A 13,718-nucleotide genomic window follows, 5' to 3' on the forward strand; every position below is an offset into this window, starting at 1 on the left:
CTAGCGTGCCCACATCCCCCCACATCTTTGTTGCCCTCCACTGGACTCTCCAATTTGTCTACATCCTTTCTGTACTGGGGGTCCAAAACTGGACACAGTACTCCAGATGTGGCCTCACTAGTGCCGAATAGAGGGGAAGAATCACTTCTCTCAATCTGCTGGCAATGCTCCTACTAATGTAGCCCAGTATGCCATTAGCCTTGTTCATGACAATGACATGCTGTCGGCTCATATTCAGCTTCTTGTCCATTGCAACCCCCAGGTACTTTTCTGCAGAGCTGCTGCTTAGCCAGTTGGTCCCCAGCCTGTGTGGGATTGTTCCATCCTTAATGCAGGACTTTACACTTGTCCTTATTAAACTTCATGAGATTTCTGTTTGTCCAATTCTCCAGTATGTTGAAGTCTTTCTGAATCCCAGCCCTACCCTCCAGTGTATCTACTACTCCCCCCAGCTTGGTGTAATCTGCAAACTTGCTGAGGGTGTACTCCATCACCTCTCCCAGGTCACTGATGAATATATTGAGGAAAACTGGTCCCAGTACTGACCACTGGGGCACTCCACTAGACTTCAAGCCACTGATTACTACTCTCTGAGCCTGATGATCTAGCCAGTTTTCTGTCCACCTTACAGTCCATTCATCCAACCCATACTCCCTTAGCTTGCTTGTGACAGTGTTGTCCAGCAGGTCTTCTCAGGTGCTTGAAAAACTATGTCTGAGAATGGATGGAACATTCTCAGCCTTCATGGAAAAAGTGATAGATAAAGTCCATCATCCAGCAAAACTCTAGCTAGACCCTTTGCTGGTATAACTAAATAAAAAAAGCAACCTTCCCCCATGTTCAAAAAGAGATATGAAACATATTCTACATGAAGCAACCTGATTGTGGTCCCTTTTTTTGTCTTATAGGAAACATAACTTTGCATAAATCTACATTTCAGTCCTGTATTTATCGTGTCATTTGGAAGCTTGTATAGAACTGCTTAATGTATATAGTGTATATTATACTGACATAACAACACTACACTGTGCGCAATGCCGGTGATTCAGCTGCAGACTAAATTTCTTTATCGACTATTCCATTACACAGAATGTACAGTATTACTTGAAAAGGTCAAGTCACCACCAGCTGCGTACGGTATCTGGCAAGAGTATCAAAATCCACCAAATCTGTTGAAAGGGGTATATTAAAAGAATTAATCATCCCTATACCTCAGTTTACTAGAATAGAACTTCCTTGCCAACATTCATAGGATTATAGGAAAGTAGGGCTGAAAAAGACCTCACAAGGTCATTTAGTCCAGTCCCTTGCTCAAGGCAGGATCATCCCTGACTAAACTATCCTCATCAGATGTCTCTCTAACCTGTGCCTGAAAATTTCCAGGGATGGAGACTTCACAACTTCTCTAGGTACCCTGTTCCAGTGCTTGACTATCCTCACTCAGAAAGTTCTTCCTAATCTCCAGCCAAAATTTCCTCTGCTGCAGTTTGAGGCTATCACTTGTAGTCCTATCCCCTAGGACCTCAGAGAAAAGGCTCTTTTGATCCTGTTTTCTAATTTCCCTTCAGATATTTGAAAACTGCTGTTTAATCCCTCCTAAATCTTCCCCAGGTTGTTACTATCAGCATTAAAATTAAGTAGTGCAAATCATGCTCAATACAGTCTGTCTTCCTAAGTGCCCTGTTTCTGAAATCTGATTTCCAGAATTTGGTTGGTTTATAAACTTAGATGTGAACCAGATTTCTGACTTCTAATTTGAATTTTGAATCCTTGCATTTAGCAGCACCTCTGACCACTGAAAACTTAAAAACATGTTTGAAAGACTCCTCAATACTTTCAAGAGGAAGGCAAATAGAGCCTTTAATGTTCCTATGTGTTACAAAGGGCATATTTTTACAAATTTAGTGCAGAACTTGGTGCAGTAAAAGGAGTTAGATTGACAGCACGGGCTGAGACTGCATTCTTCTCTCCACAGAGCATGTATTGTCTGGGGAAGCTACGCAGTAAGTTTGCTCAAACTGTCCTTCCAGTGTGTGTTTGGAAAGAAGGAAGGGTGATGAATGTCTGCTAACCTTGTATTTGCAGAAAGTTCACATAACCCTTTTCTAAGGGGAACTACATAATTGAATATTAACACGAGGAAACTTCAAGGACACAAGGAACAAGACTTATTCTAAAACTGCCCCATTTTCCTGTTTTTTATTTGTGGTAGTGTTAAAGTGATTGATTAACAAGTGTCCAATTTCTAAAAATGTAAGTCTAAACTGCAGATGCCAGCAGGCACATAGCTACTCTGAAATGACCATTACATGCCTAGGCAACTGTTTTGAGCTTCCCATACTACTTCCCCTTCACTCTTGAAGCTTCAGCTGAAGAGCATGTCTTACCTACCCACTCCCCCCATACATGTATGACCAGAAAATGCTGAAACCGATCTAGAGGTAGCCTGTGTTGCTACGATTGAGCTCTGTGTCTTTGTTGTGCTTAGGGGTAGCAGTGGTAGGTGTCTCCACAGGGGTTTTGGTACCTCAGTTTTTGGTTTGACACAGTGAGGAGTCAAGTGCGTGGGTGGAATATTCTTGCCCCATGTTGACATTTAAAGGGGTGCAGTAAAGAGGTGTACACATATACTTTCGTAGCTCAAATGCAGGAGCTCTATGTATAGTTTAGCCATCCAGTTCTGGAAACTGTAGTTTATTAGTAGAAAAATTGATGTCATTTTGGTACAACTGTATTTTGCAATTGCATACCTTTGTGTATAGAATTGTGCAAATTAAGCATACGATGTGCTTGAATAACTACCGAAATGCTTCCAAATGGAACATCCAGACAAATGCAATTAACCTCTTGCCCATAAATTAAAATAAATATTTAGAAAGAAAAGACGTGATACTTCATTTTTATTAACTATTATCACATAACTTTTATTTCTAGAGCTTTGATATTTGTTATCAGCATAGCATAAGCATGAAAGGCAATTTTTGCTTCACATCATGCACGTGTGAAAGAAAAAATTCTAGTCAAATAGCAAAGAAAACCAAGCAGCTTCAGCCTGTAGCTTTTTAATGAGGCAAAAAAGCTTTCAGAAGTTATTTGACCACATTATTCTTGGGGTAACTCTGTTAGCACTGTGGGTAGTAGTCAGTGAAACAACACTTCCAAATGGGCATGAGGTGTTAAATAACAATAAATGGATGAGATGGTGGAAGACTAAACGTTAATCTTTTAACAGTTCTGCATTTTAAGGCCAAATTTGAATGAGCAACAGGAGGTCTTTTGATGAATTGATGAATGTGTTGCTAATCTTATATCTGCTGAAAGTTCACTTAACCTTTTTCTAAATGGAACGCTGTAATTAAATGTTAACATGAGGAAAGTTTAAGGATGCACAGAAAGAGATAAATTGGGAAACTGCCCCATTTTCCTATTTTTTATTTGTGGCAGTGTTAATTTGACTAATTAAGAAGTGTCCAGTTTCTAAAAGTGAAAGTCTAAATGCATGTGTCAGTAGGCACATAGCTACAGGGTACTATATCCAGGGGAATTATCCATCAGCTGTTGGCTCTCTGTAATTCTCTCTGGTCCTCTACACATGATACAAAGGGACCAGAGTGGGAGAGAGGATCTCATTGTAAATCTATAAGGGCAAAAATATGACTTAAATTTGCAAAGGAAGGAAGAGATTTAGTCTTTGGTTCCGTCCTTGACTAATTGTGTAAAAAAAGCAACATAACACAGTAATACTTTTTATGAAGCCCACAACGCAAGAACATCTCCAGTAGCTCCTGATTTATTTTAATTCATAATATTCCAATCTGTAGGTGCTTATTCCACGCTCTTTGAGCTTTGAAATACATGAATACATTTGTGTAGTATCAAAGTATTGAAAATAGCCCACAATAGACAACTCAGCTGAGTCTAATGAGTGTCCACCAACACTAATGGTAAAAATAAAATCCCTTTCATCACAGGCATCTCAGTCAGTTTAACCTTCATGTAACCCCTACCTAACGGAATGGGAAAGGAGTGGTAGGAGAAGGTTTCAGGAGGGGAATCAACCTTCTTTAGACCATTTCTTTAGGAATGATCAGGTTCTTTTTCAGTATAAGCCTTAGCAGGGACTTGCTGAGGTCCAAAATGGGCTGAGCTTTCAGGAGAGTGGGGTGGGATCATAGAGCTATCCAAGATATGGTATGAAAAACCTTTGAAGATATATCTGAGACATGTCAGTCACTGGCAAGAAGGAATTGTAATGTCAGTGTATGTGAGGATGACATGGGGTTGAGACATGACATAAACTTTCTCCAGAGAGTGACACTGAGGTTGCTTACACAAGTGACATTTTTTACATGATTGGGCCTCTGAAAGTACTCTGCAGCTGTGACTTAACATACATGCATGGTTGCAGAGTGCTTTTAAAATGGCTGGTCACGCAAAAAATTAACCCTGGTCAAATGAAATATTAAATTAAGGTGCTCTAAAGCAGAGCGCCTTAGGGAACTTGTGTCCCCTCCAGGGTTAATTTTTACGTGAGGGTGGGGCTGGGCTGGTTCTTGTGTACCCCAGGGCTGTCAGTGGGGGAGAGGGGGAGCAGCAGCGCAGAGCTGCCAGCTGCTTTTGAAGGCCCAGAGCTGATGCAGGGGGAGGGGGCAGGATGAAATTTTTGCCTTGTTGGCCCCCTAGCTACTCTGGCTAGGGTATTGGGAGAACTGAGCCGGGCCTGTGAGGCAAGGGGGCTCCATTCCATCCTGCTCCCCACCCCCAGCTCTGGCCATTCAAAAGCGTCTGGCTGCTCTGTGCTGCCATTGTCGAGGCCTGGATGGAGGTTAAGGGAAGGGAGCCCCCCTTGCCTCGCAGGCCTGGCTCAGCTCCCCACAATCCCCAGCTAGGGTAGCTGTTGGGGCCCATGAGGCAAAGGTCTGTCGGGGTGGGATGGGGGGAACTCTAACTCATGGCGCTTTATGTAAGTGAGTTAGAGGGAGGCCCTGAATGTCTGTAGGCCCCTGAGGCCCCCTCCACACGTTAAAGGTATTGCACAATTAGCTGGTTAATTGTACAGTTCACTGAAAGCAGGTACATGTGCAAAGTACCTATCATACCTTAAAAAGCTGCAACCAGCGATCAAGTTAGACCTCAAAAATGTGTACTCATTTTATAGCTGGTAGGTATCCAGCTTTAATCTACATGTATAGCAGGGTCTCCCCTGTGGCTGGGAGCCATGTCATCTGTGGGGGGTGCACCTTGCCTAGCCTGGGCTGGGAGTTCTGCAGCTGAGAGGACTCTCAGCCCTGGCAGCTGCCAACTCTGGGTCCTGGCAGTGCCCTGTGGCTGCTAGGACCTAGAGTCCCACACCTGCAGATGTTGTGTTCTGGCAGCCATGGGGCACGGCTGTGATCTAGCTCTAGGGGCACAATGGAGCCCCCAGGGCTGAGAGATGACAGCTGCTGTGGCTTCCCATCGCTAGGGGTGCATGAAACTCCCAGGGCTGGGAGATTGTGGCTGCTGTTGTCTCCTGGCCTTGGGGGTGCATGAAACCCCTGAGGCTGGGAGACACTGACAGCTACTATCTCCCAGTCCTGAGCTCGCAGAAGCTGCATCTCCCAGCCGCAAGTGTGTGTGGGGTGCACCCACAGCTGGAAGATCCTCAGCTAAGGGGGCTCCTAGCTACAGGAGCTTGCTTCTCACTGGTGCAGGGGGAGCCTTGCTTGGCCTGATGGGATCTAATGCGTGATCCCACAATCATGCCTCCTGCTGTGCATGTGCAGCTTGGGAGGAGGTATGATTGTGTGGCTTGCGCATTAGATCCATTGCACCTTTATCTGCACATAGAGAGGGGCCTTGATAGACTGATCACTTCTTTGTGAATACTTTAAGCCCTGGCCCTTTTATAGCAACATTAAGGTTCACTATAAAAACAGACAGTATGTAGTCTGGCCAAATCATTCTCTCATTAGCACCAAAGATGCAGATCAGAAGGGATGGAAAGCCCACCTAGGTGAGGTTCAGAACTACAACTTTTTTTACTGAGAAATTTAGCCTTATCACATGCAGTTAAAAAATTGTGTCAGGGCATGGAGCATGGGAGATGTTCTGATTCAGCTCATTTCCTGGGTAGCCTTTGTTGTAGGGGTTTGTAGAAATTGTTAAACCTACTGTTTGTCTATTATTTGTTGAAGTGAATCTCTCTACGGATATATTTGGCAACTGAGGGAGTGAATTAAGCCCAAGTCTTTGAGAATAGATAAACAGAATGTAATGATGTGGAAACCTTGGCTTCTCCAGTTTGAAATTGTTTGTTAGTTCATTAACAGTAAGTTATATTTCCATTTATCCTTTGTCTCTTTATTAAATGTTTCCATGTAGACTTGTTACAGATGATATTACAACCAGTGTGAGCAGGAACACTGAAAGTGCAGTTGTGCAGAAGCTAATGTTTATTGTAACTCGCATTCACTTCTTTTCCTATTGAATTACAAGAGCTACTGAAACAGAAGTGATAAAATGAGTTACCAGACCATATCCATTGCAGCTGCTCAACATGACACACATTTTAAAGCTGTTTACAATAATCTGTCAAATTGCTCTCAAGACTATAGTAATGATTGCTTCCAACATCTGGTTCCATTGTGGTGCAAGGCTGGAAAATAAAACGGTATAGAGAAGAGTGGCATATTCCCTACGAAAGGATCACACACATGTTCGTGAAGCATTCAATATTTTTTCCCCAGTAAGATGGCAGGTTTTTCTTTCATCAAAACATTTATGCTAGAATGACCAAAACTAGATAATATACTACAGGGAATGGTTCTGTACTGGCAGGGAGATGTCCTAGATCACCTATTTGGTTTTTTCTACCTGTAACTTCTATGAGGTTAGATACAGGGTATCTTTTTAAATAGCTGGCCTCAGTCAATGCATGTGGTAGCAAAAATCAAGTATTTTAGGGAACAGCGATGCCTCAAACGTATGCCAGTGTTTGCTGAAGTCCTCTGGTAGAAAATACAGGACAACAATAGATAACGGACAACGTGGGAGGGTTTATTGGTATTTTCTTCAAATACTTTCATTTTTTTTTCTTTTACATTCTAATGTGTTCATTTCTTTTTTTAAGACCCAAGCACAAGTCCAACCTATTCAGAAGAGAAATTGGTCCATGAAGCATTGCAGTTAGAGAAACGCCTGAGCTTACTATCCCATACAAGTCGTCAGGGCAGCGGAGGTAAGAAAGAATAAGCTATATTACAAACCAGAGGGGCTTCAGAAATGAGAAAATGGTATCATTTTAAAGTGTTGGACCTTTTTAAAAATTGGACATGCTAGTTCATTATGTTGCCACTGCTCTAAGGGCATTAATTAAAGCTTGTTGGAAATGATGGCAGTATTTCAGTGGGTCTTGGATTAGGTTCTTGAGTGCCTATACAAGAAGGTGTCAGCATATGAGTAGTAAGTAAACCATAGAATCATAGAAAATGAGGGTTGGAAGGGACCTCAGGAGGTCATTTAGTCCAACCCCCTGCTCAGAACAGGACCATCCTTAACTAGATCATTCCAAGTAGTCCAGTCAGGACCTATGATTAAGGGTCTACTCAACTCAAGGAGGCAGCTGGCTGATTTTGCAGGCAGATTGCAAGGCCAGCTGCAATTTTCAAGGGCTTATCATGGCTGGGCCCCCGCTCCCATGCTACTGATTGGCTGAGGGGCCGTGGTGGCCCTGAACCTTGCCACTAATTGGTGGAGAGGAATGGGGCCACACAACAGGCAGCCCTCTCAGCAAATCAGAGGTGAAGGGTGGGGGCGGCAGCCAGCTTGCCTGCTCTGCCCTTCCCCTGGGAGGGCTGCGCGGCTGGGAGGACTGCTGGCTCCCACTGGGAGGGCCCAGTTTGGAAGGTGTTCTTAGAGCATATCTGTGAGAGTGGGCCAATACAACACAGGTTGGGGAGATGATATTGCCCCAGTTTACTATCCCATAACTTAGTAGTTAGAACATCTCAGAGAAAGGAGACTCAGGAACATATTCTTCTGCCTGAGGGGACTCCCTTGTCCATGTTTTCCATCTTGGAAGGTGCACTAACCGCTGTAACTGAGACGAGAATTTGACTTTTAGGACCAAGTCTTTAGGTGACAAGCAGAATACACCCATACACATTGCAGAGGATCTGGTTCATGGGGGCCTATTATTAACATCAACCAAACAGTGGTGTGCCCTTTTTCTCCTCCCCCACCTTGAATTTCAGTTCTTACGTAAGAGAAAAATAGTTTCCTTTTCCACTTGTGCTACAACACGAAGAAGGTCTTTAGACATGAAAGAAGTATTTTGCTGTCCTTACCGTAACAATTCAAAGCCTACCTGTTCCACTGCCATTATGAATTCTTACAATATGTATGCACACCATTAAAATTATTTCTGTAATTCCATTTGCTAATTAAAATAATTCAATTTTTAGTCCAAATGCATCATGGGAGGTATATACAGAACATTCTGTATTGGGTTACAAAAGTATCATCATTTGCATTAGCAGTCCATTTTTTGTTTGCCCATGTGATGTACAGCTGTGGAGTTTATTGTATTTATTGTAGGTTCTATTGGGGTCAAAGATAATTAGGATCTTAATTGATTTTATTTTTACTGCTTCTTTTAAAGGTTCACTATGCTATTTTTTCATTCAGATTACATAACAGAAAAAGCAACAGACACTGAGATTGTTCATTTAGCTGCTTCCAGTCCAACACTGAAATCTAGTCCACAGGTTGGGGAAATTAGGAATGAAAAGTTTAAATTTTAAGGAAAATTCCCAGCTACTCTGACTCTCTTACAGTGTGGATCAGGAATAGCTGAATAAAAAAGATTATACAGGGGTAGAATATGTCCTAGACAAGGAATAGGATCAGGTACAATTTCTTCAAACTTTGCATAAAATGCAGTATATTTTCTGAAGAAAGCAGGCTCACAATAAAGGTAGCCACATTGCTTTATATATATTTTTTTCTAGAGGTACAATTCAGAACATGCATTGCATTGTTATGGCAGAATGGCCCCTTCCTGCTGGCCCTTAAGAGAAACAGAACTTCATAATCTGTTTTTTATGTCTTTAGTTATAACTACATTCTTAGTTTAATCATCTAGATTTTGAATGTGAGAATGATCTGGTTTTTTTTATTCCAGGAGATGACAGAAGTCTGTCGAGTTCCTCTTCAGATACTAGTCACTCGGACGTTAGTGTTGGGAGCAGGTTAACAATTTGGCCTGAACAGTCATCAGCCAGCACTTCTCAAGAGAGTCATGGATTGGGAGCAGCAAAAGGCATTCATCTGGGGGAAGAAAAAGCCCATGCAGAAGGGGCACGTGGCACTGCCAAACCACCTCCTAAGCCTCTTCGGTCCAGACAGCTGCAGGAAATAGGTCGTCAGAGTTCCTCTGACAGTGGGATAGCTACGGGTAGCCACTCTTCTTACTCTGGAAGTTTCTCTTCCTATGCTGGAAGCCTGGATATTTGCCATGGTGAGGAGTTTGGATCGTTGCTAAGCCTACCATTGACCCTTCCTTCAGATCAAAATTTATGTACTTGCCCTCATGGTGAGCCCCAGAGGAGTGCAGGCTCAGAGTATCAGGTTCCCAGCTCTCTCAGACATATTTATGACACACCCAGGAGTTTATTACAGGCAGCTGCTAAAGATGTGCAACGCAAGAGTGCAGATTCCACATTACCCAAGGACCAGGCCCAGGCACCCCAAGGCATTAGTGACCCTAAACTGCTGGTACCGCACCTGGAAGCACAGATGGCACCTGAGCAAAGCCAAGACCGGGGAAGGCAAGCATCCTCACTCCCAGAAAGCACCAAGGACTCAAGTGAGGAGACATATGCGGAATTTGTTTCCAGATGGTCAGATGTAAAACCACAAGGACAGGTGTCAGACTCGAAAGGTAGTGAGTTGGCACCACCTAGTGGAGTCCCAGCTGACCCCTGTGAAATATGTAGCCCCCACCCTGGGATGACAAGAGCTCTCTTTTCAGCTTGTCCAATCTGTGGTGGACTAAAGGTAAATACCTAATGCTGAGCAGATGCTAACAAAGGTTTCTGTACCTTATTTAACACTTTTCATTTAAATAACTATAAGAAGTTGTGAATTGCAGCCTGTCCTTTTTTTGAATAATAGCTTTTGTACTCTTTATGGATAAGTTAAGAAGTTCAGTACATGGCTCACTATTCTGTCTTTAAAATCCATGCCTGGAACAAGAAAACATTTAAAGAGATAGACGTTTGGGCAACCTTTTAATAGGCCATATTCTCTCTTTGGATGGACATGAGTGGCTCACATTTTCTTCAGTGGAAATTTCAGAGGCACATTGTGGAGTTGAATTTGTCTGTAATAACTAAGTACAAAGGAGACTGGTCTGCCTTGATGTTGTTTTTTCTTTCTTTTATTTTTTTTGAGAAGGGTGAAGGGAAGTTGAACAGGACATGTTGTCCTTAGCTTTGAGCTGTAATTTAAAATTATGTCTTTACCTTTACTAGTGGATATATCTCCTGTGCTCATGACTAGTTTGCAACCATGTCTTGTGGCTGGAGAAGAGAGAGTGGCAGAGCTTCTCAGTGGAAGCCTAACAAAGGAACTCCTATACAGAATCAGACCTAGTCAGAGCTAGTCTAGCATCCTGCCATTAACAGTGGCCAGTACCAAAGGCTTTGGCAAGATGCAAGGACCAGTTACAGGAAAACCTGCCCATGGGGAAAGATCTTTACTACCAGCCAGCAGAGACTGGCTTTGGACCTGAAAGAGGAGGATTTACATCCCTTCCCCATACCAAGTTTAGTTCTTAATATTCACTGTCAGTTTTTTCATCTGTATAATTGGCTAATCTCTTTTTGAAACAAGTTAGGTTCTTAGCTTCAAAGATATCTTATGGCAAATAGCTTGCACAAGCTGTTTGTGCATTGTATAAAGGAAATATTTGCCCCTGCCAGTTTCAGAGAAGATTTTCATTGTTTTGACTGTAATTGCTAAACTGGAATGAGAGAAATCTGTTCATGTTCTGGAGGTGTTGGAAAAAACTTGAAAGGGAGAGAGAATGTTCACCTTGGGGACAGTGGTGTAAAAAATGGAATTTGGAGAATATTGTCTCACTCTGAGAAACATTTGTCCATGGGTGGATCCAGAATTTTGAAAAGGAGGGTGCAGATGGTGAGGTACATCGGTACATATAACACAACACATAGCTTTCTCCAGTTAAAAGTAAATTAGAAGCTTTACTAATATGTTTGGGACCTAGGACTGTATTAGTCTAGAGGTGCACCGACCAATACATCATTCTGATATCAGATCGGCACCGCTATAAAGAAAATTGTATTGAAATTGGCTTTTTTTGCCTGATGTGGCTGATAATGTGGCCGATTATATGCTGTGTGCACGCTTGCAGCTGCAGTACAGCATGTAGGCAGCGAGGAGCACAGCTTGGAGAGCTGTGTCTAGCTGGTAAGTCTTGTGATGGAAGGGGAGCGGGGAGGGAAGAGGCGTGGGGGGAGAGGGGACAGATCAAGGTCCCAGAGGTGAGGCAGGAAGTGAGGCTGGAGCTGGTGCAGGGCAGGATGGAGTCGTGGCTCATCCGGGGGATGCATCAGGTGGGGGGGGGCAGCTCCTGCTGCTGCACTTACCCTGAGAGGGCATGGGGGAGCATGTGCCCCCCCGGATCTGCTCAGGGTGGGGTAGGATGCTCCTGTGGGCTGGGGCTGGGACTGTGCCAGGCACTTCCTGGCGGGTGCTGGGCTGGGCTGTGCTGGGCTGTGCTGTGCTGTGCTTGGGACAGGGTGGGTGGCAGCACTGGGAGGAGGGTTTGGGGGGTGCTAAGTGAATTTTGGGGTGGCTGGAGCCCCCCCCCCCAGTCCTCTTCCCAGCGCTGCTGCCTGCCCTGAGTGCAGCCTTGCCCAGTCCCCGCCAGGAAGAGCCCAGCGCTGCCCCACCCCACACAGATCCGGGGGCACATGCGCCCCCTGCGTCCTGGAATGTGCACAGCAGCGGGACCACCCTGCCTTCTCCACACCCTGGCCCCAGCCCAGCTGTTTTGAATGGTGTGAATGGGATACATTTTACATACTGTTATGGCCAGGTGGGACTGACTCATGGACCACCTAAGATATGAATTCTCCAAATTTATTTGAAGGTGTTCAGAAAAACTTTGGTGTGCAAATGCTTTCAGTGCTTTGCAGTTTCACTTAAACCATTAATTAGATTGTGCTGATATTTTTAAATGCCCAATATTTATTTCAAAGAGAGAATACGTTGTACAGCAATCAGAAAGGGCAGAAGCAGGTTTCTGTGTTCAGCTCTCCATAGAATTGTTGAAGATCATAAAGTCCTCCCTATGGCTAAAGTTTTTCCTTTATTTCAATAGTAATTTTAGCAGAAAAGGAGGGAATAAGAAAGAGTGGGGCAAATCCTGTAGCAGTGTGCAGTGTCCCCTGTCAACAGAACTAGTGATGCATCAGTGTTCAGATGGAAGCAGGATTTCAAAATGTGCTGGGGGAGTTGCCCTCTCCATTTTGTCAGTGAGTTAGAAGGACTGGAGGAGGTGGTGGATGGAGTGTGAAAGTTAATGGTTGCCTTTTTTGATCGAGTGACCCCAGTAGCTAGCATTTACAAGGCTGCTTTACTGCCCTTCCACTCTCCTTGCAGGTAGAAGGATAGTGACCATAATATAGGGCATCAAGATTGGATCTGTGAGTTAAGTATCTTTAAAGTCAGGACAGAAATGATAGCAGGAATTTCATCCTATTTTACGTGAGAAGAAAAGAAAAAAACCACTGAGAGAACTCCATAGCATATTAGTATAAAACACAGAGGGAGTAGAGTGACTAGACATTTATTGGACGCCATAGATGAGGCAGTAGATGTGCACGCTGTTTTCTATTCTGTTGTACATTGTACTATACAGTGTCTACAAGACTTTCGGCATTACAAACTGCATGAAGTGTGCACTAATCGCAGTATTTTCATATAGGTGATTTCAGTAATACAGATACATGTTGATCCGAGATCCTTGTACAGTATAAGTATGCTAGGCTATGCATCTTGGATTGTTTGGGGGTTTACAAGGTTTGCAGATTTATTACTGGGCCATATTTATGCCATTTTCAACCCACTCAGTATTAGAATGGGGAAAAACATTTCACTGTACATATTTGGTTCTGTAACTTCATTTATTCTACAGTTTAAAAAACAATGTCAACATTTTTATAGGTATTTTTTACACCTCCATTGTTTGTAACATTTCTTAGAAGCCTGAAAATAAAATTATCTTTTCCAACTGTTTTTGTCCATCTGGCAAATACTCTTTTTTCTGCCCAAACCCTCATCCTCTTACATTTTGAGTGAACATGGAGTGGATATGTCTGTTTTTATTTACTTCCCTGTGGTGTGCCAAAATCAGTGATAGCAGCAGGAAATGTGTCTAATGGTGGAAATGATAGCTCCAGTCCTCCATTCCTGCATCACTCCATAGTCTCATTTATTTAAAAGGGTTTTTTTTTTCTGTGTGCAAAAAGTATAGAATTAGACCAAGGTTTTTTAGTTAATAGGCTGTGACTCAATCAGCATAAGAAAAGATGGCATTGATTTCCAATGGGTTCTTTATCATAAAACACTTGCAAATATTCAGCCAGATATTCTGCTTGAGGATACCAGTACCCTTTTGGAGATAAAGACTTGGTTGCATTGGGATGGAA

General features: G+C 43.1%; 1 protein-coding gene across 1 annotated transcript in view; it reads left to right on the plus strand.

Annotated features, from left to right (window-relative positions):
• Positions 1–11,091, plus strand: part of DOK7 (docking protein 7) — a gene marked incomplete at its 5' end in the record, with an annotated part of 47,375 nt that extends 36,284 nt beyond the window's left edge. The window contains 2 exons of the mRNA XM_019525809.1: positions 7,112–7,219; positions 9,164–11,091. Of these exons, the coding sequence (XP_019381354.1) occupies positions 7,112–7,219; positions 9,164–10,050 (995 nt within the window). The remainder of the gene's footprint in view (positions 1–7,111; positions 7,220–9,163) is intronic.
• Positions 11,092–13,718: the final 2,627 nt, after the last annotated feature.

This window comes from Gavialis gangeticus, unplaced genomic scaffold, assembly GCF_001723915.1.
Source record: "Gavialis gangeticus isolate Ggan-Ray unplaced genomic scaffold, GavGan_comp1, whole genome shotgun sequence".
NCBI lineage: Eukaryota > Metazoa > Chordata > Crocodylia > Gavialidae > Gavialis > Gavialis gangeticus.